Below are 23,778 nucleotides of genomic sequence, written 5' to 3'. Positions count from 1 at the left end.
GCTAGTGTTGGAGGGTATCCTGTGGAGGCATGGGTCAACAGGGGCTCACCACAGGGATGAGGGAACTGGCAGCCGCAGTCCTGGAAGACTCCCCTTGGTGTTAACACTCTTAGGGGTCACCATTAACCCCGAAATGGAGCCCAGAGCCCATAGAGCCCACAGGGCTCGGTTGTCTCAGGCCAAAAAAACTACCGGGGAGGGAGCGCAACCCCACCCACCAGCAGATAATTGGATTAAAGCTTTACTGAGCAAGGTCCTGTCCACCAGAACAAGATCCAGTTATTCCCACCACCAGTCCCTCTCATTAGGAAGCTTATACAAGCCTCTGAGCCTCCTCCTCCATCAGAGGGCAGACAGAAGAAGCAAGAATCACAGCCCCAGAGAGACTAAAAGAAAAGCCACAATTACAGAAAATTAATCAGCATGAAAAAGCAGAAAGTTATGTCTCGGATGAAGGGACAAGATAAAACCCCTGAAAAATAATTACATGAAGTGGAGATAGGCAAACTTCCAGAAAAATAATTCAGAAAAATGATAAGTGAAGATGACTCAGGATCTCAGAAAAAGAATGGAGGCAAAGACTGAGAAGATGCAAGAAATGTTTACTAAAGACCTACAAGAACTAAAGAAACCATAGACAGATGAATAATACACTAGAAGGAATACATAGCAGAATAACTGAGGCAGAAGAATGGATAAATGACCTGGAGGACAGAACGGTGGAAATCACTGCCACAGAGCAGAATATGGAAAAAAGAATGAAAAGAAATGAAGACAGCCTAAGAGACCTCTGGGAGAACATTAAACACACCAACGTTCGCATTATAAGGGTCCCAGAAAGAGGAGAGAGAGAGAAAGGATCTGAGAAAATATCTGAAGAGATAATAGCTGAAAGTTCCCTAATTTGGGAAAGGAAATAGCCTACCAAGTCTAGGAAGCAGAGAGAGTCCCAGGCAGGATAAACACAAGGAGGAACACCCTGTGACACATAGTAATCAAACTGACAAAAATGAAAGACATTGAGAAAATACTAAAAGCAACAAGGGAAAAATGACAAATAACATACAAGGGAACTCCCATCAGGCTATCAGCTTATTTCTCAACAGAAACTACAAGCCAGAAGGGAATGGCATGATATATTTAAAGTGATGAAAGGGAAGAACCTACAGCCAAGAATACTCTACCCAGCAAGACTCTCCTTCAGATCTGATGGCGAAATCAAAAGCTTTCTAGATAAGCAAAAGTTAAAGAGAATTCAGCACTACCAAACCAGCTTTACAACAAATGCTAAAGGAACTTCTCTAGGCAGGAAACAAGAGAAGGAAAAGACTTACCTATAGAAAATAAACACAAAACAATTAAGAAAAATGGTAATAGGCTCATACATATCGATAATTACCTTAAATGTAAATGGATTAAATGCACCAACCAAAAGACATAGACTGGCTGAGAAGAAGAAAACATGTGCATGTATGAACTTCCACTTACCACATCACTCTGCTTGACCCCTGAAATTGCATGTAATTATTTCATATTGTTAGGTTAATCATGTTCCTATTACTGTTTGCAATTGTATTATCTTTTATTTTTTGTGTGGCTATTGATTGTGAAAACTAATAAACATCTTTTACTACTGTGATTATGTAACTATTACTCACTCAATACCATTGTATCATGACTGGTCAACAGAAAAATAACAGAATTCTGTATCACCAAACTACCATTCAATAGAAAGATCTGTAATCACTTTTTAAAAGATGCATACCAGAATTATCTTGGAATTTTTTGAAAAATACAAATGCCCAGGTGTTGTTTTCACTAGAGCTCCAGATATGTTTCTAGTGAGCAGTCATATTTAAAAACAACTAGACTATATAAGGATCTTTTACTTTTATCTAGTTTGTTTCACTTTATCTATTTCATATTCAGTGCTCCCATTTCACTTAGTTTATGTTTTCCAATTTCTCCATCTCTTTTGTTTTGATGTTCTTTCTCAAGCCTTTTAGGGCTTCTCTGATAGGTGAGTTGGTAAAGAATCCACCTGCAATGCAGGAGACCCCAGTTCAATTCCTGGGTCAGAAGATCTCCTGGAGAAAGGATAGGCTACCCACTTCAGTATTCTTGAGCTTCCCTGGTGGCTCAGTTGGCAAAGAATCCGCCTGCATTGTGGGAGACCTGGGTTCGATCCTGGGTTGGAAAGATCACCTGGAGAAGGGAACAACTACCCACTCTGGTATTCTGGCCTGGAGAATTCCATGGAGAGAGGAGCCTGGCAGGCTACAGTGCATGGGGTCACAAAGAGTCGGACATGACTAAGGGACTTTCACTTTTTCTTTCTCAAGCCTTTATCAAACATAGTAGAAAAGCTTTTGTATACATATATAAATAACATATTATACATATATTTTAGAAAACTTATGAATTTTTGCCTAGCTAAAAAATTTATGACATTTTGATTCCACCTGTTTCAATTATTAACAGAATACTAGATTTCTAATTTAAAAATTAGATATGCACCAAACAACAAAGATTTACTGTATAGCACAGGTAACTATAGTCAATATCTTGTAATAACCTACAATGGAAAATAATTTCAAAAATAATATATGTGTATATGTATAACTAAATCACACAGAAAAAGAATTCTACTTTTTGAAATTTAGGAGTGTTTATCTTTTTGCCAGTTTTTCAAAATGTCCTGTAGAAATCTAATAACAAGGTATGAGATACAATATTTTAAATATATTTGTGTAGGACAGAAGATTAATATAAATTGATATAAATACAAATCTATTACATTGAAATTATTAATGACATCATTCAAGATGCTCTGATTCTTTTTTCTGCACTTGATAAAATATTCTCAGAGGAATGTTAATATGTTTCACTATGATTATATATATATATATTTTCTTTTCCCTTATATTTCTTCTGATTTTTGCTTTATGTACCTTTCTTAGTTATAAGGTGTCTAATGGTTTATGAGGTCTATCTTCTTTGTGAACTGTACCTTTCATCATTAAAAATGTTCATCTTTGTTTCATTTAAAAATAAATAAAAAGAAAAAAGATAAAACCCCAGAAGAACAACTAAGTGGAGACAGGCAAACTACTCAAAAAAGAATCTGGAGTCATGGTAGTAAAGATGATCCAAGGTCTTGGAAAAAGAATGGATGCACAGATTGAGAAGATACAAGAAATGCTTGACAAAGACCTAGAAGAACTAAAGAACATACAAAATGAATAATACAAATACCTGAAATAAAAAATGTATTAGAAGCAACCAACAGCAATGGCAGAAATCACTGCTACATGATAAAGAGAAAAAGGATGAAAAAAATGAAGACCGTCTAAGAGACCTCTGTGTTGTTGTTCAGTTGCTAAGTCATGTCTGACTCTTTGTGACCCCATGGACTGCAGCACACCAGGCTTCCCTGTTCTTTACCATCTCCTGGAGCTTGCTCAAACTCATGACCATCGAGTCAGTGATGCCATCGAACCATTTCATCCTCTGTCACCTGTTCTCCTCCTGCTTTCAGTCTTTCCCAGCATCAGAATCTTTTCCAATGAGTTGGCTCTTTGCATCAGGTGGCCAAAATATTGGTGTTTCAGCTTCAGTCCTTTCAATGAATATTTAGGATTGATTTCCTTTAGGATTGACAGGTTTGATCAAACCAGCCAACCAGCCAAGAGACCTCTTGGAGAACATTAAATGTACCAAGAACTGCATTATAGGAGTCACAGAAGGAGAAGAGAGAGGGAAAGGACCTGAGCAAATATGTGAAGAGATAACAGCTGAAAACCTTCCTATCATGGGAAGGAAACAATTACCCAAGTCCAGGAAGTACAGAGAGTTCCAGGCAGGATAAGTCTAAGATGAAGCATGCAGAGGCACGCAGTCATCAGACTGACAAAAAATAAAGACAAAAGAAAAAAATTAAAAGCAACAAAGGGAAAGGCAACAAATAGCTATAAGATAATTACCACAAGATTATCAGTTGATTTACTAGCAGAAACTCTGCAGATCAGATGGAGAAGGCAATGGCACCAAACTAGCAACAAAAGACCAGAAAGACAAATTAAGGAAACAATCCCATTTACCATCACATCAAAAAGAAGAAAACACCTAGTGATATACCTACCTAAGGAGGCAAAACACTGATACTCTGAAAACTGTAAGACAAAGATAAACAAAATCTAATATGACATAGAAAGATGGATAGATAGATCGTGTTCTTAGATAGGAAGAATTAATAGTCAAATGAGTATACCACCCAAAGCAATATACAGATTCAATGCAATCCCTATCAAATTACCAATAGTATTTTTCACAGAACTAGAACAAAAATTTTAAAATTTGTACAAAGACACAAAAAAACCAAAGCAATCTTGAAAAAGAAAATGGATCTGGAACAATCAGGCTCCCTGACTTCAGGCTATACTATAAAGCTACAGTCTTCAAATCAGTATTATGGTACTGGCACAAAAAGAGAAATACAGATCAAAGGAACAAGACAGAAAACCCAGAAATAAACCCACCCACCTATGGTCAATTAATCTACAACAAAGGAGGCAAGAATATATAATGGAGGGCTCTTCAATCAGTGGTGCTGAGAAAAACGTGACAGCTACATGTAAAAGAATTAAATTAGAAGATTCTTGGGACTTCCCTGGTGGTCCAATGGTTACAAATCTGCCTGCCAATGCAGGCAACATGGGCTTGATCCCTGGTCCAAGAAGATCCCATATGCCTCAGGGCAACTAGGCCCATGCATCACAACTACTAAGCCCACACTCTAGATCCCATGAGTTGCACATAATGAAGCCTGCACACCTAGAGTCTGTGCTCCACAACAAGAGAAGCTACTGCAATGAGAGGCCCACACACAGCAATGAAGAGTGGCCCTTCCTCACACCAACTAGAGAAACTCCATATGTGACAAAGACCCAACACAGCCATAAATCTGTCAATCAATAAATGAATAAAAATAATAAACTGGAACATTCTTTAATACCATTTACAACAATAAACTCAAAATGAATCAAAGACCTAAATATAAGACATGATACTATAAAACTCTTACAGGAAAACATATGAAGAACACTCTTTGACATATATCACAGCAGTATCGTTCTCGATCTGTCTACTAGAGTAATGGAAATAAACACAAAAATAAACAAATGGGACTTAATTATACTCAAAAGCCTTTGCAAAGGCAACCATAAACAAAATGAAAAGACAACTCACAGAATGGCAGAAAATATTTGCAAACCATGTGATCAAGGGATAAATCTCCAAATCTACAAACAGCTCATGCAGCTCAATACCAAAAAAACAACTCAATCAAAACATGAGTGGAAGACCTAAATAGACATTTCTCCAAAGACTACACAGAGATGACCAAGAGAAACATGAAAAGATGCTCAACATTACTAATTATTAGAGAAATGCAAACCACAACTACAATGAGGTTATCACCTCACACCACTCAGAACGGCCATCATCAAAAAGTCTACAAATAAATGCTGGAGAGGGTGTGGAGAAAAAGGAACCCTCCAACACTGTTAGTGGGAATGTAAATTGGTACAGCCACTACGGAGAACAGTACGGACATTCCTTAAGCTAAAAATAAAGCCATATGACCCTACAATCCCACTCTTGGACATATATCTAGAGAAAAACATGGTCTGAGAGAATACATACATCCCAATGTTTACTGCAGCACTGTTATTATCAATAACTATAACATGGAAGCAATCTAAATGTCCATCGACAGAGGAATGGGTAAAGAAGATGTGGTACATGTATACAATGGAGTATAACTCAGCCATTAAAAAAGGTGAAATACTGCTATTTGCAGCAACATGGATGAACTTAGAGATTATCACACTGAGTGAAGTTAAGTCAGAGAAGGAGAAATATCATCAGACATCCCTTATGTGCAAAATCTAAAAAGAAAATTATACAAATGAACTTATTTACAAAACTGAAACAGACTCACAACTTAGAGAATGAACTTATGGTTACCAAGGGAAGGGTTGGGGGAAGGGATAGTTAGGGAGTTAGGACTGACATGTACACATTGCTATATTTAAAATGGATAACTGACATAAGTCCTACTGTATAGGACAGGGAACCCTGCTTAATGTAATGTGGCAGCCTGGATGGGAAGGAAGTTTGGGAGAGAACAGATAACATGTATGGCTAAGTCCCTTAGCTGTCCACCTGAAACTATCACAACCCATTGTTAAGTGGCTATATTCCAATGTAAAATAAAAATTAAAAAAATAGAGGGAGGGGAAAAAAAGGCAATATACCCAGTATCAAAAATGAAGAAGGTCCGAGAAAAATGAATACATATATCTACCCAAAAACTTGTCCATGAATATTCATGGCAGCATTATTCCTACTAGCCAAAAAGCAAAAACAACTCAAATGTCCATCCACTGATGAATGATCAAATGAAATATGGTATATCCATACAGCATATTATCTGGCAGCAAAAAGAAACAAAGTACAGTTGACCCTTGAACAACATAGGGATTAAGGTCACTAACCCTTCACACAGTTGAAAATCTGAGCATAATTTATAGTTGGTCCTCCATATACATGATTCCTCCATATACACAGTTCCTCTATATTCACTGTTCCATATTTGCAGATTAAACCAAATGTGGATTGTGTAGTACTGCAGCATTTTCTACTGATAGAAGTCCCCATGTAAGTGGACCCACACAACTCAAACTCCTATTGTTCAAGAGTCAACTGTACTGATATATGCTACAACATAAATGAACTTTGAAATCATTATGCTAAGTCAAAGAAGCCAGCACCAAAGGACCACAAATTGCATGGTTCCATTTATATGAAAATTATAGAAGAAACAAATCTATACAGGCAAAAAGACTTGTGACTGCCTAGGGCTGATGGGGCAAGAAGTAGCTTGTGGAAAATGGGGAGTGACTGCTAATGGGTGCAGTGTATCTTTTTGTCCTGAAATTGATTATGCTGATGGTTGTACAAATCTGTGAATGTTATAAAAACCACTGAATGGGGAAGCTGTATGGTTATACCTCAAGACCATTTAAAAAAAGAATAAAAGGAGGGATCTTCACTGAGGAATCTGAAGAAAAACAAATGACAGAAGTATAATTTTAATGCTGATAAACTGAAAATTCAGATTAAAAGGACAAATTTTAAAAAATATAACTTACCAAACAGTTTTATGAAGAAATAAACCCATATCAAGCATCTTTCCCAAACATGATATAAATTAGAAATGAATCACAAGAGGAAAACTGAAAAATTCACTAACATGTGGAGATTAAACATGTTACTGAACAACTAATAGGTCAACAGAGAAATCCTGGTGGCTCAGATGATAAAGATTCTGCCTGCAATGCAGGAGACCTGGGTTCAATCCCTGGGTTGGGAAGATTCCCCTGGAGAAAGAAATGGCTACCAACTCCAGTATCCTTGCCTGGAGAATTCCATGAACAGAGGAGTCTGGTGGGTTACAGGCCATGGGGATGCAAAGAGTCAGACACAATTGAGCAACTAACACAAACATGCAAAAAATACCTTGAGACAAATGAAAATAAAATACACCAAAATTATGAGATTCAACAAAGTAGTTCTAAGAGGGAAGTTCATAGTAACAAAGGCCTACCTGAAGAAACAATAAAGATGCAAATAAACAACAGAACATTACACTTCAAGGAACTAGAAGAAGAAAAAAGGAAGTCCGAAGTTAGTAGAATGAAGGAAATAACAAAGATCAGAGTGGAAATGAATGAAATAGAGACCAAAATGACAACAGAAAAGTTCAATGAAACTAAGAGCTGGTTCTTTGAAAAAGTAGACAAAACTGACAAATCTTTACAAGGGATACCACAGAAAGACAAAGGATCATAAGAGACCACAATGAACAATTAAATACCAATAAAGTGGACAACCTGAAAGAAATGAATAAAATCCTACAAACACACAATCTTCCAAGAGTGAATCATGAAGAACTAGAAAATGCGAACAGATCAATTACTATTAGGAAGACTGAATCAGTAACCAAAAATCTCCCAACAAAGAAGAATCCAGGATCTGAGAGCTCCATTGGTGAAGTCTACCGAACATTCAAAGAATTAATACAAATCCCTTCCAAACTCTTTCCAAAAAACAGAAGAGAGAAAAAACAACAACAACAAAAACCAGAAGAGGACCCTCCAAACTCATTTTAAAAGGCCAGAATTGGGCAGATACTAAAACTAGACAAGGATACCAAAACAAAGGAAACTATAGCCCAATATCCTTGATGAACATAGAGAAAATTCTCAACAAAATATTAGCAAATGAAAATCAACAGTACACCAGTGTGCAATGGCTGCAAACAGCAGCCTCCTTGGTAGTGTATGCAACCTGTTGCCTGTACAGGTAGCCCTAAGGGACCTTGGAGACAACTCTTCCTAGTGGGCATTCATGACTGGCCTGCTGTTTCTCAATCTAGACTCCAGACCAGGTATGCGTGGTGCCTTTGGAAAGCCCCAGGGCACAGTGGCCAGGGTCCACATTGGCCAGGTCATAATGTCCATCCGCACCAAGCTGCAGAACAAGGAGCATGTGATTGAAGCCCTCCGCCGGGCCAAGTTCAAGTTCCCTGGCCGTCAGAAGATCCACATCTCCAAGAAGTGGGGATTTACCAAGTTCAATGCGGATGAATTTGAGAACATGGTGGCAGAAAAGCGACTCATCCCGGACGGCTGTGGGGTCAAATACATCCCTAATCGTGGTCCCCTGGACAAATGGCGGGCCCTGCACTCATGAGCATCAGCTCTGTTCCCTCCTTAATCACGCTCACCAATAAATGCTATTTCCTGTCAAAAAAAAAAAAAATCAACAGTACATTAAAAGAACCATATACTATAATCAAAGGGTTTATTCCAGGGAGGCAAGTATGGTGCAATACTTGCAAATCATTTAATACAATGTACTACATTAACAAGATAAAGGATAAAAATCATATGATCATCTCAATAGATGCAGAAAAAACATTTGACAAAATTCAACATTCGTTCATGATTAAAATTCTCAAGAAAGTGGGTACAGAGGGAGTGGAAAGATATATGTACAGGTCTACCGCTAACATCATATTCAAAAGTATAAAGCTGAAAGCTTTTCCTCTATGATCAGGAACAAGCTAAAAATGTCCACTCTCATCACTTTTATTCAATGCAGCATTGGAAGACCTAGCCAATAAATTAGGCAAGAAAGAAAAAGCATTCAAACTGGAAACAAAAGAAGAGCTATCAATATTTGCAGATGACATGGTATCATATACAGAAAACTCTTAAGACTCCATCAAAAAACTGTTACAACCAATAAACGAATTCAATAAAACTAACAGATACAAAATCAATACACAAAAAACTTTCGTTTTACTAATAAAATGATGGCTCAGTCAGTAAAGAATCCACCTGCAATGCGGGAGACCTGGGTTAGATCCCTGAGTCAGGAAGATCCCCTGGGGGAGGGCATGGCAACCCACTCCAGTATTCTTGCCTGGGAATCCCCATGGACAAAGGAGCCTAGTGGGCTATATTATAGTCCATGGGGTCACAAAGAGTCGGACATGACTGAGCGACTAAGTACAGCACAGCAGAGAGAAATTAAGAAGACAATCCCATTTACAACCACATCAAAAAGAATAAACTACCAAGGAATAAATCTAATGAAGGAAGTTAAAGATCTATATACTGAAAACTACAAGACGCTGTCGAAAGAAACTGAAGACAGAAAAAAAGATAGTACATGCCCATGAACTGGGAGAATTAATATTGTTAAAATGTCCATACTACCTAAAGCAATCCACAGATTCAATGAAATTCCTATCAAAATTCCAATGGTATTTTTCACAAAAAGAGAACAAACAATCCTAAAATTTATACACAATCACCAAAGACCTCCAATAATCAATGCAATCGTGAGAAATAAAAATGCTGGAAGCATCATGCTTCCTGGTTTCAAACTATATTACAAAGCTATACCAAGCAAAACAGTATGGAGTTGGCATAAATACAGACATATAGATCAATGGAGCAGATAGACAGTCCATTACAACACAGAAGCCAAGAATATATATTGGGAAAATGACAGTCTCTTCAATAAATGGTGTTGAGAAAACTGGACAGTCACACATGCAAAACAATAAATGGACCACTATGTTACACTATACAAAAAATTAATTCAAAATGGATTAAAGACTTGAACATAATACTCTAAACCATAAAACTCCTAGAAGAAAACATAGGCAGTAGTCTCCTTGACATAGGTCTTGGTTATTATTTTTGGATCTGACATCAAAAGCAAAAAAACAAGTGGAATTACTTCAAAACAAAAATGCTTCTACACAGAGAAAAAAACCATTAAGAAATGAAAAAGCAACCTATAGAATGGGAGAAAATATTTTCAAATCACGTATCTGATAAAGGACTAATATTCAAAATAGACAAAGAACTCACATAACTCAATAGCATGCAAAAAAATCTGATTAAAAAATTGGCAGAAGATACAAATAGACATTTTTCCAAAGAAGACATACAGATGGCCAAAAGGTACATGAAAAGCTGTTTAACATCACTAATCATCAGGGAAATGTAAATCAAAACCACAATGAGAGACCACCTAACATCTCTCAGAATGACTACTATTAAAAAGACAAGAAATAACAAATGCTGGCAAGGATGTAGAGAAAAGTGAATACTTGTGCACTGTTGGTGGTAATGTAAATTGGTGCAGCTACTATGGAAAACAGCAGGGAGGTTTCTCAAAAATATTAAAAATAAAACTAGCATATACAGTACAGCAATTCTGCTGGGCTATTTATCTACAGAAAATAAAACCACTAATTTGGAAAGTTATATGCACCACCCCCCCGTTCACTGCAGCATTATTTATAATGGTGAAAATATGGAAACAACCTCAGTGTCCATCAAGGAATGAATGCAGGAAACCGCGGTATATATACACAATGAGGGCTCATTTCTAGCACATAGTAAAGAACTTTTACAAATCAGCAAGTCAAAATAAGCAAGGAAGTACATGGTACATGACACATTTCTGAAGGAATTCCATCGAAAACAGTTATAAAAGCACAACACCTAGATCTAGTTATAAATATTGACACTTTAAGATTCACAAAGTAAAACATTTTACCATATATTAATGGTTTCAAAATTGTTTACAGATGCCAAGCCAGTTTTCTCATTCTCTAGTCACAACTCTAAAACAAATATGTATCATTGAAAAAGTCCTGTTTAAGAAATTTTTGCCTACTCCAAAGTCAAAAACTGAGACCTACCTACATATCCATCAACAATAGAATGATACATAATGATATAGTCACACAATGAAATATACAGTAATGAGAAAGAACAGTTAATAACTATACACAATATAGATAAATCTCACATTCATAATTTGAGGTTTATCTATATTCTCATGTTGCACAAGAGACTACAGTAGGAATCTATTTATATAAAATACAAAATAGGCAAAAACAATTTCTGATGTTAAAAGTCAGGGAAATGGTTAGAGGGCAGTAAGTGACCAAAAGGGTACACAAAGGGGTAACTAATTTTCAAAACTGATTAGAGGATATGAGAGCAAAAAAGTTTGAAGTCCACTGCTTTCAGGGCAAATCACAGAAATTAAATAACAAAAATTTTAAAAAGCAGGTTATCAGACAATATGCTAATTGCTAGAGCTCTCAAACCAACTGGAGATTCTTAAACTTACAGTAACAGTGGTTTGTAATTATTCAAACCTCAAAAGATAAACTGATTTATATCTAGATTAGTGACTAATGCTGATTCATAAAGATGCAAGACAAGCAACATGATCTTATAAGGGTTTTAGTTTATTTTATTCAAGTAAGTTGATTTACAATGTTGTGTTAATTTCTGCAGTACAGCAAAGTGATTCAGTTATATATACATTCTTTTTCACATTTTTCTCCATTATGGTTTATCACAGGATACTGAATATAGTTCCCTGTGCTATATAGCTTTTCATTAAATAAGAGGTTCTTTCAAATCTTAGAAATGAATAGACTGACACATCTAGTCAAATCTCCTAAATTCACAAACGAAGAAACTAAGGTCCTTTGAAATTGGGTGATTTGTCCAAAGTCATAAGCAGCTCTTGATAAGTAGAAACAACTGAAGCTATTTAAGTTCTCCCCTCTCCCAGTTTTCTATAAGTTCTAGGGGACTTCAACCCACCAAGGGTTTGTTTATTGGCAGGGTCCCTTAATACATACCACATTCAATTAAAACATTTTCATCCAAATGTTACCAACCCAAAATTAATTTTTTTGCCATCCATGACTAATAGCCAAATACTATTTCTGGGGCAGAAAAGATAAGACTTTCTAAAGTAAAGTTCATGACATGCAACCTAACAGATAACTTTCTGTTTACACTAAATGATGACCGTGACATCAACTGTAAGGCACATGTGATAATTTAGAATGACAATGGCACCTATAGCATACAGTACTCCTGAAAAAGACAAAATAAGATCAATCATGACCTCACACTGAGGTCAATACATATAAATAAACAAATGTGCTAAATTAGCAACAAGTTATTGTACAAACTTAACATTAATTTCTCAACCAGAATTACAAGTACTTTCTGCAATTCATTCCAGTTAGTTTCTATATCCAATATGAAGTATGCCTTTTATACATCTTCAATGATTTAAAAAGATGTCTTGTCATTCTGAAGCTAAATCCATCGAAAGCGAACAAACAGCACATGAAATAACCCGTTTAGTCCAACATATTTCTAAATTATAAAAATGCTTTATGCTCCACCCTAACACCACAGCATTCTTTCCTCTGTCGTAGGACTCTTCTTTTATTTCAAACTATAAAGTTCACTGCCAAGATGAATCCCTGAACTAGACATCCCCAGGGGAAAACACCTGGCCTTTTGAGGACCTGCAGAAAGGTTAAATCAGAAAATGGTTTTATGGCCACAGAAACGTATCCCCTAAAGATTAAAAATGACCTAGTAACTAAATATAACATGGTACCCTCAAATGGATCCTAAAACAGAATAGGACAGTAGTAGGAAAACTAGTGAAATCAAATAAGTCTCAGTTTAGCTAATAATAATATACCAATGTTGGTGTCTTAGTTTTGACAAACATACCATTGCTACATACACCTGGATGAAGAGTATATGGGAACTCTGTTCTATTTTTGCCTGTTTAAAAAAATAACTTAGCAAGAACTACCAGAAGGCAAAAAGTTTATATCTCAATTTTGATCCACAGTCAATATTTTCAGGCAATGCATCTCCACATCCCTACAAGGATCCCCCCTAAAACGGGGATGAGGAGATATACACAGAAGGGACTCTTTACTTAAGAGTCACCTATTTCTCCAATGCTTCAATATTATAAAATAAACTCCCAGAAAAGCCTCAAAAAAAAAGATGCTTATTTTAGGCAGGGATGAAAATAAAAAGCTATGAAAGTACTTCTCAGTGGAAAGGGAGGAGAATAATACTATTTAACTACAACAGATATGTGCAATGAACAGCCAAAGCTTAATACATACACACACACACACATATATATAGATAAAACATTTCTTATGCACTCACCAATGGGCCAGGTGCTGTTTTAACTGCTTTATATGTATTAACACATTTAACACTGCCCCAAACCTTGTGAAGTAAGCAGTACTTACATTTTACATGAGAGGTTCTGTGACAGAACAGAAATTTGACAGCAACCACTAGGCGTGCTGCAATCCACAGGGTCACAAAGATTCAGACACAACTTAGCAACTGAACAACAACTATACTACACAGCTTTTGGAGGAGGCAAGCCAAGAAAAACCTCCTGCCTTCTAGAGACCAGGTCCCACTACTTACCCTGTGCTTAGCTTCCACCAGAAAAGAAAGCTCTCTGCCCAAGGCTTGGGAGTCCTTGCTAGAATTGTGAACGAATGTGACCCCAACACGCCATCTTCAAGATTGTGTTCATAATCTCTCTGTACCCGATGAACTCAGTGCATATTCTTCTTGAGACATTGTTATACATAGAAGTTCGTTTTTATAGTACTATCAGTCCTCAAATTCAGATATGTTGGGCTGGCCTGGGAATTTGAAGGCCATATGGGACATTATTTCTGTGGGAAATTGGTGCTGATTTTCAAAAAGTAATACTTATAAACGAACCATTTAGAAATTAAGGCTCTGGCTACATAGACTCTGGCCTTATACTTACACAAATTTTAATAAAGACACTGTGGCTACTCAAATAACCCAGTTTTGCTCATAAAGTCAAAGTGGCGCAGTTCCTTTTATCTAACATAGTAGAAACAGTGTTACTGGGAAAAAATAGCTTAATATTTTATGGATCTTCTGTACTGTGGCTGATTTTGGATGTATCCAACAATGAATATACTGCTCTCCCTGCCACTCCCCCCAAGTTTTGCATTAAAAAACTATTACAGAATAAACAAATATATCTTACACATACACACAAACTCCCAGAACAGAAGGGGTATCATATCAGAAGGTAGCTAAAGGAGTAATAGCAGCAGTAATAATGATGATGATAAAGTAATAACAGAACTAACTCTTTTTGAGCCTTTACCATGGCCAGGCATGTTCTAAATACTATGCATCCTCTGGCTCATTTAACCTTCATGAAAATCCTGTGAGGTAGATATTACATTATTCCAATTTCAAAAATGAGGAAACAGGTCAGAGATTAAGCAACTTGCCCAAGATCACAGAGCTAGTTAGTGTGAAAAGTAAGATCTGAGTATCTGAGAATTTTACCCCTAGAGATTACATTTTAGCCACTGCAATCTGTGTGCAATTAAATAATTTGGTAAACTCTTAAACAAAGGGCATGAGAGTGTGCTCGGTGGCTCAGTCATGTGCAACTCTTTGTGACTCCACAGACCGTAGCCCGCCAGGCTCCTCTGACCATGGGATTCTCCAGGCCAGAATACTGGAGTGGGTTGCCATGCCCTCCTCCAGGGGATCTTCTCCAGGGATCAAACTGGTGTCTACTGTGTCTCCAGCACTGGCCGGTGGATTCTTCACCACCTTAAATGAAGGGCACTTAACTCTAATTCATTTTTAAAATGAGTGGCTTGGAGACAAAAAAAGGGGGGCCCACCTTGCCTTTTAGTAGGAATAAGTGAAAGTCGTGTCTGACTCTTTGCAATCCCATGGACTGACTATACAGTCCATGGAATTCTCCAAGCAAGAATACTGGAATGGGTAGCTGTTCCCCTCTCCAGGGGATCTTCCCAACCCAGGGATTGAACCCAGGTCTCCCACATTGCAGGTAGATTCTTTACCAGCTGAGCCACAAGGGAAGCCCAAGAATACTGCAGTGGGTGGCCCATCCCTTCTCCAGTGGATCTTCCCAACCCAGGAATCGAACTGGGGTCTCCTGCATTGCAGGTGGATTCTTTGCCAACTGTGCTATCAGGGAAGCACTTATTAGCAATATGTCCTTCTAACAAGCTAAGACTGAACACATTTAGGGATAAAAAAAATTTAAATGTGTTTTGCTTTGCTTTTATCACTTTGAAATTCCTTACTTGTTTGAACAATAGAAACGGTGGTAACAGCATGCAACTTGAACAACAAACTAGTAAAACTTAAAACACACTGTCCATGTTTATCACTAAGTAAAGAAACTTGGGTTAAATAACTGCAATAGTTCCAATACCCTTGAAAAGTTTCAGAACAGCAGCAAGAAATAGTGGGAACAAGATATTCTTTTATGATAAAGAAAAACTCTGTTCTTTCCACAACACTGTAACATCTGCTCCAAGGACAAACATTAATTAATCCTGGATAGACTGAACTTCAATTGTATTTCAAAACATGTGTCTAAATTCAGAAATTCTTCACTGACCATCTAAAAAGACTATCAGCTTATCTCCGAAAAGAGCCACCTGATTCCCCTAACATGTAATTTTGGATAGCTAAACATCTGCTCCCTACCATCCCACTGAGTAACAAAAAGCACACAACCCCAAACAACGTCTGGAGCGCAAGCTGGTTTTTTCAGTCATCTACTTGAGCCTCGAACTTGCCTTCCCAGGAAACAAAGATCCAATGTGCCTAGCTTTCAAGACAGTCCACTAAAGCTTAAACAACCATAAGGATACAGAAATATAATAAAATACTGAACCTTCATGAGCAATGTTTCTATCAGAAAACTCATTTAGCAGTCAAGAATAAAAGAATATCCCTGCCCCACTAAACCTTGGAAGTAAAAAAGAATTCTTCCCTCATCTTAACTGAGTCAGCTTCCCTAGAACCACAGGCCTAGGCTTCCATGATCAAGACCAAGCAGGAGGAAAGGTATGAAAGAGGGCAGTGGACAGTGTACTAGGCTTCAGAGTTAGAAGGACAAAAAGGCAGCGCTGTGGTGGAAGGAGATCCTGGGACGAGAAGGCAACACTTACTTGGGAGTAAAGGAAGAAGGAGGGGGATGGCAGCTAAAAGGAGCAAGGCAAAAGCATGTCAGGGTTGGGCTGGACTGCAAAAGACAACGAGGGAACAGTGGCTACTCCGACAGCAGATGGGCTGTTACAAGCTTTCCCCCTTAATGCTTAGGAGAGACAAGGAAAAGAAAGAAACCACAGGAAGAGTCTTGACAAAGCCTCCCTCTTTTTGGCTACTCTTGTTCTCCTGTGCAATAAAGAATGCAGTGAGTTAAGGGGTCTTATCCGGGTCCCTCTTGACCTCAGAGAGCACATGGATCTGGAGAAGGGGAGCGGACCTAGAAGAGTTTCATTGCCCTCTTTGTCATCATCCATTCTGCCGAGGACCTCAGTGTCAACTGAGAACTAAGGGAAAGCTCCAGGTACCAACAAAAACAGGGTCAGAAAGAGAGGAAGAAACATTAGGACAGAAATTTGAAGCAGGGGGGAAATAAGATATTGGAGGGTCAGACAAATAAATTAACAGAATCGCCAATGAATCAAAGTATATGTTCTTAAATATTTAGAAATCATTTTGGCTGTTTCAAATATGTCATCAGGACCATTTCACTTTCTGACATGAATATGTGGTCATGGTAATAAACTGAGGCTTATTATGAGGAAGGTATGAAGCTAAACTTCTAAATACATATGAGACAATTTCCTGGTATCTTTTTTTTTAATACAGTGGCAATATAAATCATTTCAGAAAATCTTTTTTATTTACTTGGTGAGCACTCACTCAACATTATCATTTATTGACTTTTCTGGCCCAATAACCCAAATATCATGAGTAATTAACCTTCACAAATAAGGAATTTATTTAACCCGTTCTTTTCTTAATAAGAAAAACTTGCTCAATCATTACCAAATATGACCCATGAAGACTTCAAGATATTATATTACAAGCAAAGCTCCAAACTCCATAAAACATGAACAGATGCGTCCTGAGGAGTGCAGGACTTCTTTTTCCTCCACCCTCTTATGCCCATGTTTCCAGAACTTCCAGCCTGGGTTAATTAATTTGACAGGTAAACTTAACCAAATGACCTGCTAGAAGATGAGTGCCAGCACTTAGCATTTGTTTTCTTTTCTTTTTTTTTTTTTTTAATTTCAGCTTTCAGCGGCTACTCTTCCAGTTGAACTCTCTCTTGAGCAGAGATAACGGTCAGGTAGGCAAGTTCAGCATCGTGACAAACATGCAAGAGCAGAGACCAGTGGGGGATGAAAGTGAACAAAGGGCCACATGCTGGGAAGATGTTTCTACTGTTTCACCAACATCTCAGATGGTCTTTCACTCCCTAGCCCTGTAAAAGATTATGCTGGATCCCAGAACAGCTGCTGTATTTTTCTGCAAAATACAAACTCGGTCCAAAACCTCTGTACTAAAGAGAAGAAAAACAGCATCTGCTATCAAGTACTTCACTTGCTGGAGAAGGTAGGTGGGTGGGTGAGCAGGTGGGTGGATATGTGTGCATAAAGCTCCAAATTATGATAATGCAAATTCAAATCCTTATAAATAGTTTATATTTTATTTTAGTCATATAATTTAAAAAACTACTCAGGACAAGAATAAACAAGATATTTGATCTCTGAAGTATCTTTGGCATGCTGAAACTGAAGGCAAAGTTACTGAAAACATCTGAATTTCAGATAGGTCACTACCGGCTACTAGGAGCTCTCACTAATCAGCAGGCTTGTGCTAAAATGTTACCCTGGCTAGAAAATTGACACATATGAAAAGGAGAAAAAATAGATAATTTTCAACCAAGGACACCAACTGCTTTCAAGATTACCAACAGAACTGAAAGATTTCTTTGTAATAAAAATTTCCATTTTCCCAAAATGTGTATTAGTCAGCACATATACTTATGCAGAGTACAGTAGAAAAAGCACATATTCTAGAATCAGACACACATCAGTTTGAGTTCTAGCTCCACAATTTACCAGCTATACGACCTACTCAGGAAAGTTACTGAAGAATACTGGAGATTAGTGTCCTTATCTGTAAAACAAAGATAATATTATTACCTTTAGCACACGGTAACTATGAGGATTAAATGCAAACATACATAACCCACCAAGCCCAGTGTCTGAATACTCAATGTTTGATCCCTTTGCTCCAACACAAACTGTACAGAGTGTGCTGACAGTGTCAAAGAAACATGTGGAAGAAAATTCAGAGTGACAGAACACAGATTATTTGTCAACACAGATACTGTCAAATGTAAAAACAAAAATCACATGTGTAATATTTACCTTCACTAAAGCCCATTGATTAAGAAGGCTGTAAGGGGGAAGGGGCTAAAATGGAAACACTTCCTATCATACTGGCATTTAAAATTATGTATGCGTATGTTTGCATTCTTCAGGTATTCATAAAAGATACCATCACAAAACTTACCATGGCTAACACAACACTGTAAATCATCTATACCCCAATAAAAAAATTTTAGGTGCATTAAAAAAAAAAAAACACCTTACCAGAGGTGATGCCTATGGTACTGCTTTTAAAAGCTAGGATGATGCCTTTAAAAGCAAATACTGTGAAACATTAAACTCTCCTCTCAAAAGCCCTTTCTTAATAGAAATGTTTCTTCCTTCTTACAAATGTTCTGGTATATTATTGCAAAATATCTGCAAAGCAAAGACATAAACTAAATCCCCTTATCGTTCTAAAAGGAAAAAGTGTGTAAAAAAAACTAAGTTTGTCAAGTTGTTCTTCTTGCCCATTCATTCTTGTTCTTTTACAAACCGAAATACATGACAAGCCAAAATTACTGTCTGATTGACAAATGTCACTGAGGAACTCGTGGAATTGACAAGCCATGTCTGGACCAAAGGTGACAAGTTTTCCTAAGCAATTTAAAATAAATTACGTTTCAGTAAGGACAAAAATGCTTTGCATCAACGGTATGAACTTTTGACTTTACATGCAGCTTACTTTTTAACCCATCTTGTCCCCCATTCCCCCAACCCCGCCCAAGTCCTGCGTTTATTTAGGCACTTTAATGTGCTGGCACACAGCACTAAACTATAGAACTCCAACTGGGAATAACTCTGTTTTGGACCTCTGAGGACTGCTTGTGTGATCTTCTTTAAAAGAACGTCGACAGTATGTTCGCCTTACTCCACACCTGCCAACAATCACTGGCAAACGTCTTTTCGAACAATTAACTCCTATCGCTACTAGTCTTCCCCAGGTTCTCTCAACACCCTCAACCACCCCAACCTTGCTAGTCTTCATTCCCAAACGCTTTTGGGGGGGGGGGCGCTTGAAGCCAGTACACAGAGGTTCACTATCTGCAATGCCCAGGGTCCGGCGAGGAAGGACCATCATCCCCTCTGCTGGGGGGCGAAGGCCAACCCAGGCCCCCGGCCACTCCCTCTCTTCTCGGCCTCCCGGGGCGTCCCGGGCGGGCGCGCCAGGCCCTGCGCAGACCTCCGGCAGCCCTGCAGTGCTCCGAGTCCGCCGCAGCCCAAGGCCGAGACGAGTCCCCGGGACACCCGCAGACCAGCACACGCCCACCGCCCGGGAGCGGGGTCACCGAGACGACCCGGGGGCCACTCCCGACGCCCCGGCTCGGGCAGGTGCCGGGCCTCCTCGCGGGCACTCACCCGCAGCCGCTGCTCCCTGTTGGCCGCTGCCGCCGCCTCGCCCTCACACCAACCGCCAGCTCCCGCGGGGGGTCCGGGCCCGGCGCCGCTTCCCCGCCCGACCCCCCTTGGGTGCGCGCCGAGCGGGGCCCGAGTCCGGTGAGAGCCGCCGCCGCCCCCTTTCCTCCCTCCTCCTTCAGTGCGTCCCTCCCACCGAGGCCCGCCTCGTATTTCCTGGATCCGGTCTCGGCGAGAGCTTGGCAAGCCAACCTCCAGCTTCAGAGCTCGCGTTGAGCGCCGTCGCTCGCCAGGCACAAAGATGGCGCCGCCGGGGACGGCCGGTGGCGATCTCGCGAGGCTTCCCCCACAAACACGGGAGGGCGGGGACCCATGGGAAAGGCGGTCAATGAGGGTAGCCTGAACTGACTTCAAACGCTACCCCAAATCGGAAACGGGCAGCACCAGACGAAAGTTACGGCGCCTGCGCGCGGAACGACGAGGACGCATGCCCCAAACAACTACTGAACTAGTACCCAGTTCTCCGGGTTTTACCTGTTTCCTCGGAGGCGCGGGGCAGAGACGGAGGGGGCGGAGTAACCTGAACTGAAACCCGGGCAAAAACTGGGCGGGACCCGGAGGCGAAGAGAGCGACGTCACTTAAGGCTTGGTCATCCCTCGAGAGCTCGTTTACAACCTGCACACTTTGGAGACTCTGGGGATTGTCCAACCCTTTCCTCTCCCTACTCTCCCTGTCACCGAGTATTCTTTGCAAAAAGCCTCAGCTGCCCGTTCGTCCTGTTCTCGGTTAGCTTGCTGTGTGCAACCACAGTCCTCCTGTTTCCCACGGCACCATCTAACTTTCTCTTTCATTTTGGCGCTACAGGAGCCTTCCAAATCTCATACTAAAACAGCTGCTTTTGTTCCTGTTTTATTTTTCCTCTCTCTTTCATTTATTCATCCATTCAAACTCAGTGTTTTTCAAAGTTTTTCATATGTGCCAATCACTGAGGAAACATGTGCTCTGACCTCAGGGATTTGTTGGCCTAGGATGGAGACGGGCAAGGAAAAAACTATGATAGTTCAGTACAGTGAATTCTATGATAGAAATGAGGAGAGACTGATACTGGGGGTGAGAAAATTCTTGAGGGGTGTCTCACAGTCATGGGATTTTAGTCCAGTGAATTAGACGGAGAGATGTCAGGAAACAAACCATCCTGATTATTTTCACGGAGAGAATTTAAAGAATTGATCATTAGATGACTGAAAAGGCAAGTTCAGTTCAGTTCAGTTCAGTCGCTCAGTCGTGTGGGACTCTGTGACCCCATAAACCGCAGCAAGCCAGGCCTCCCTGTCCATCACCAACTCCTGGAGTTTACTCAAACTCACGTCCATTGAGTCAGTGATGCCATCCAACCATCTCATCCTCTGTCGTCCCCTTCTCCTCCTGCCCTCAATCTTTCCCAGCATCAGGGTCTTTTCCAATGAGTCAGCTCTTCGCATCAGGTGACCAAAGTATTGGAGTTTCAGTTTCAACATCAGTCCTTCCAATGAACACCCAGGACTGATCTCCTTTAGGATGGACTGGCTGGATCTCCTTGCAGTCCAAGGGACTCTCAAGAGTCTTCTCCAACACCACAGTTCAAAAGGCAAGAGAACTCTTTTTAATATGTTGTTGACCTAGCAACTGTGTGAAGCAGCTCCTATGCCTAGAGCTGGTGGAACCAAGGAAAGCAGTTAGGATTATTCCAGTCATTATAATTTGGATATTTAGACCAGGGGCATTGTGGAGCTGAAACCGCTGAGCTGGAAGCAGCATCTCCTGATGCTGGAATCTCTGAGGGAGGCTTGAGATGCTGTGTCTGCAATTGGGAAAACGGCAAACTGCTTCCAACTGCTGCTATGGGAAGGAGCCACTGTCCTGAGCGCTTCCAGTCTCCGTGCAGCCTGGGAATGAGAATGAGACACAGGGCAAAGCTGAACCTGATCCACGGCCTGAAGCAGAGCAGCTGCAGTGTTGAGAACCACTTATTTTGGAAGCTGGGTGTGGTCCGAAAGGGGGCCATTCAGTCAGGTCACACACCCACACATAGTGGGAACCAGTGTGTTAAAACATTTGTAGCAAACCTGCTTCAAGTTCAAGGATTCAAACCAAACAGAACTGCCCCAGCCAACTCAAAAAACCATGAGTGAGCAATAAACCTGTATTGTAGTACAGCACTGAAGCTTTTGCTTATTACATATCATATGTGGACTAATACAGTAGCTCTGTCCCACAAAGTGAGCGAGAGTTGCACGCTAAGTCACTTCAGTCATGTCCAACTCTGTGTGACCCTATGGACTGGGGCCCACCAGGCTCCTCTGTCCATGGAATTTTCCAGGCAAGAATACTGGAGTGGGTTGCCATGCCCTCTTCCAGGGGATCTTCTCGACCCAAGGATCAAACCCAGGGATCTCTTACATCTCCTGCACTGGCAGGTGGGTTCTTTAGCACTAGCGCCATCTGGGAAGCCCTGAGCAAGAGTTAGTTTCCTTCTATCCTGTTCCTTCACCACCCTAGACTGCCATCCTGGTATATTTGGTCCAGTATGGCTGAGCATCACATGACATTCTAGTCATTAGGAAAAGGAAGGCCTCCCCATTTCCTTTAAGGCGACTACCATCACTTAACCATGTTATTGTATCTACATGCAGGGTAGACTGGAAAATAGGGTCTTATTCTAAGCAGTCATGACTTTAGAAAAAAGGTTGGGAACACAGCCAGCAGCTCCACAAAATGATCAAAACTCAGACCTTGATTTAAAATTGCTTCTTCTCTCTCCAGTTCGGTCCTGCCCTCAGTGAGGAGCTTAAAGCCAAAGAAGCAGGTATAACCCTTATCTTTCTGTTCCTTAGGCTTCTATTTCTCCCCTTGTTTTGCTAACCACAGTCTTTTCTAGGGAAGAGGGTGGCAATGAAGATGGTAAATTATCACTTGACAGGTACAATCATAGGATAGCTTTGTCCTCTCTGGACATGACAGATGTCTAAAATTAGCTCTTTCGCTGTTTCATTTGGGGGTTCTTCTTAGGCTCCCACTGAGAAGATGTGATAGCACATCCTAGGACATAAATGATGCTCTTTCTTCTATTTGGCCTCTCTCTCCTCAGCCCCTTGTCTCTTTTACTTTTTGATGCTATTTTAAGTCCTCTCTAGGCTGTCAATTTCTTCTATGTGACAGGCATCCAAATGCTGGCTCTCTCATGGGGTGAGTATGATTCTTCAGCACCTTCCTTGTGGCTCAGTTCTTTGATATGAATCAAGCTTTTCTAATTTCTCACTTCCTGCCTCCTGTAGAATACCCACAACTTCTTACTTCCAGTATCCCCTCATCCACTGGCAGGGCACAAGCAAGAGGCTCAACCTTTTTTGCTTTCTGTGAAAGTCACTAGATCTGTGAGAAACTCACATGTCCTGGCCATGCTGAACAACAGATGTGGCGCCCTGTCACTGCTGCTCACCAAGCTTCCAGCCTTCAGAATTCTTCTGGCAAGAAGTAGGCAGTATTGTCTATGTTGCCACAGGTCTCCAAACCCCAAAGATATGTGGTTGACTCTCCCCTAAAATTCTCTCTAGATTGGACCTATAGGTATTAACAGCTGCAGTTCAGTAACCAAGCAGCT

At 39.9% G+C, this 23,778-nt stretch overlaps 2 protein-coding genes and 1 pseudogene across 5 annotated transcripts in view; 2 read left to right on the top strand and 1 right to left on the bottom strand.

Annotated features, from left to right (window-relative positions):
* TAB3 (TGF-beta activated kinase 1 (MAP3K7) binding protein 3) overlaps nucleotides 1-20,417 on the bottom strand; it is a 91,205-nt gene extending 70,788 nt beyond the window's left edge. For 2 of the 4 annotated variants that reach the window (XM_043895567.1, XM_043895568.1), the window contains exon 1: nucleotides 20,141-20,417. The gene's annotated coding sequence lies outside the window, so the exon portion shown is untranslated. The remainder of the gene's footprint in view (nucleotides 1-20,140) is intronic. The other 2 variants (XM_043895565.1, XM_043895566.1) reach the window with 1 other exon arrangement.
* On the top strand, nucleotides 8,340-8,455 carry LOC122691084 (annotated as a pseudogene).
* On the top strand, nucleotides 8,499-8,886 carry LOC122689286 (60S ribosomal protein L10-like). The gene has a single exon (XM_043895570.1). The coding sequence runs from the start codon at nucleotides 8,515-8,517 to the stop codon at nucleotides 8,815-8,817; it is 303 nt and encodes a 100-aa protein (XP_043751505.1). The 5' UTR covers nucleotides 8,499-8,514; the 3' UTR covers nucleotides 8,818-8,886.
* Nucleotides 20,418-23,778: the final 3,361 nt, after the last annotated feature.

The sequence above is a fragment of the Cervus elaphus genome, chromosome X, assembly GCF_910594005.1.
Source record: "Cervus elaphus chromosome X, mCerEla1.1, whole genome shotgun sequence".
In the NCBI taxonomy this organism is placed as follows: domain Eukaryota; kingdom Metazoa; phylum Chordata; class Mammalia; order Artiodactyla; family Cervidae; genus Cervus; species Cervus elaphus.
The sequence above is the reverse complement of the archived record's forward strand: the minus strand, read 5'-3'. Positions and strand labels throughout refer to the sequence as shown.

Coding starts and splice junctions, on each gene's coding strand:
- LOC122689286 (XM_043895570.1), top strand. CDS start 8,515: ATGCGTGGTGCCTTTGGAAAGCCCCAGGGCACAGTGGCCAGGGTCCAC.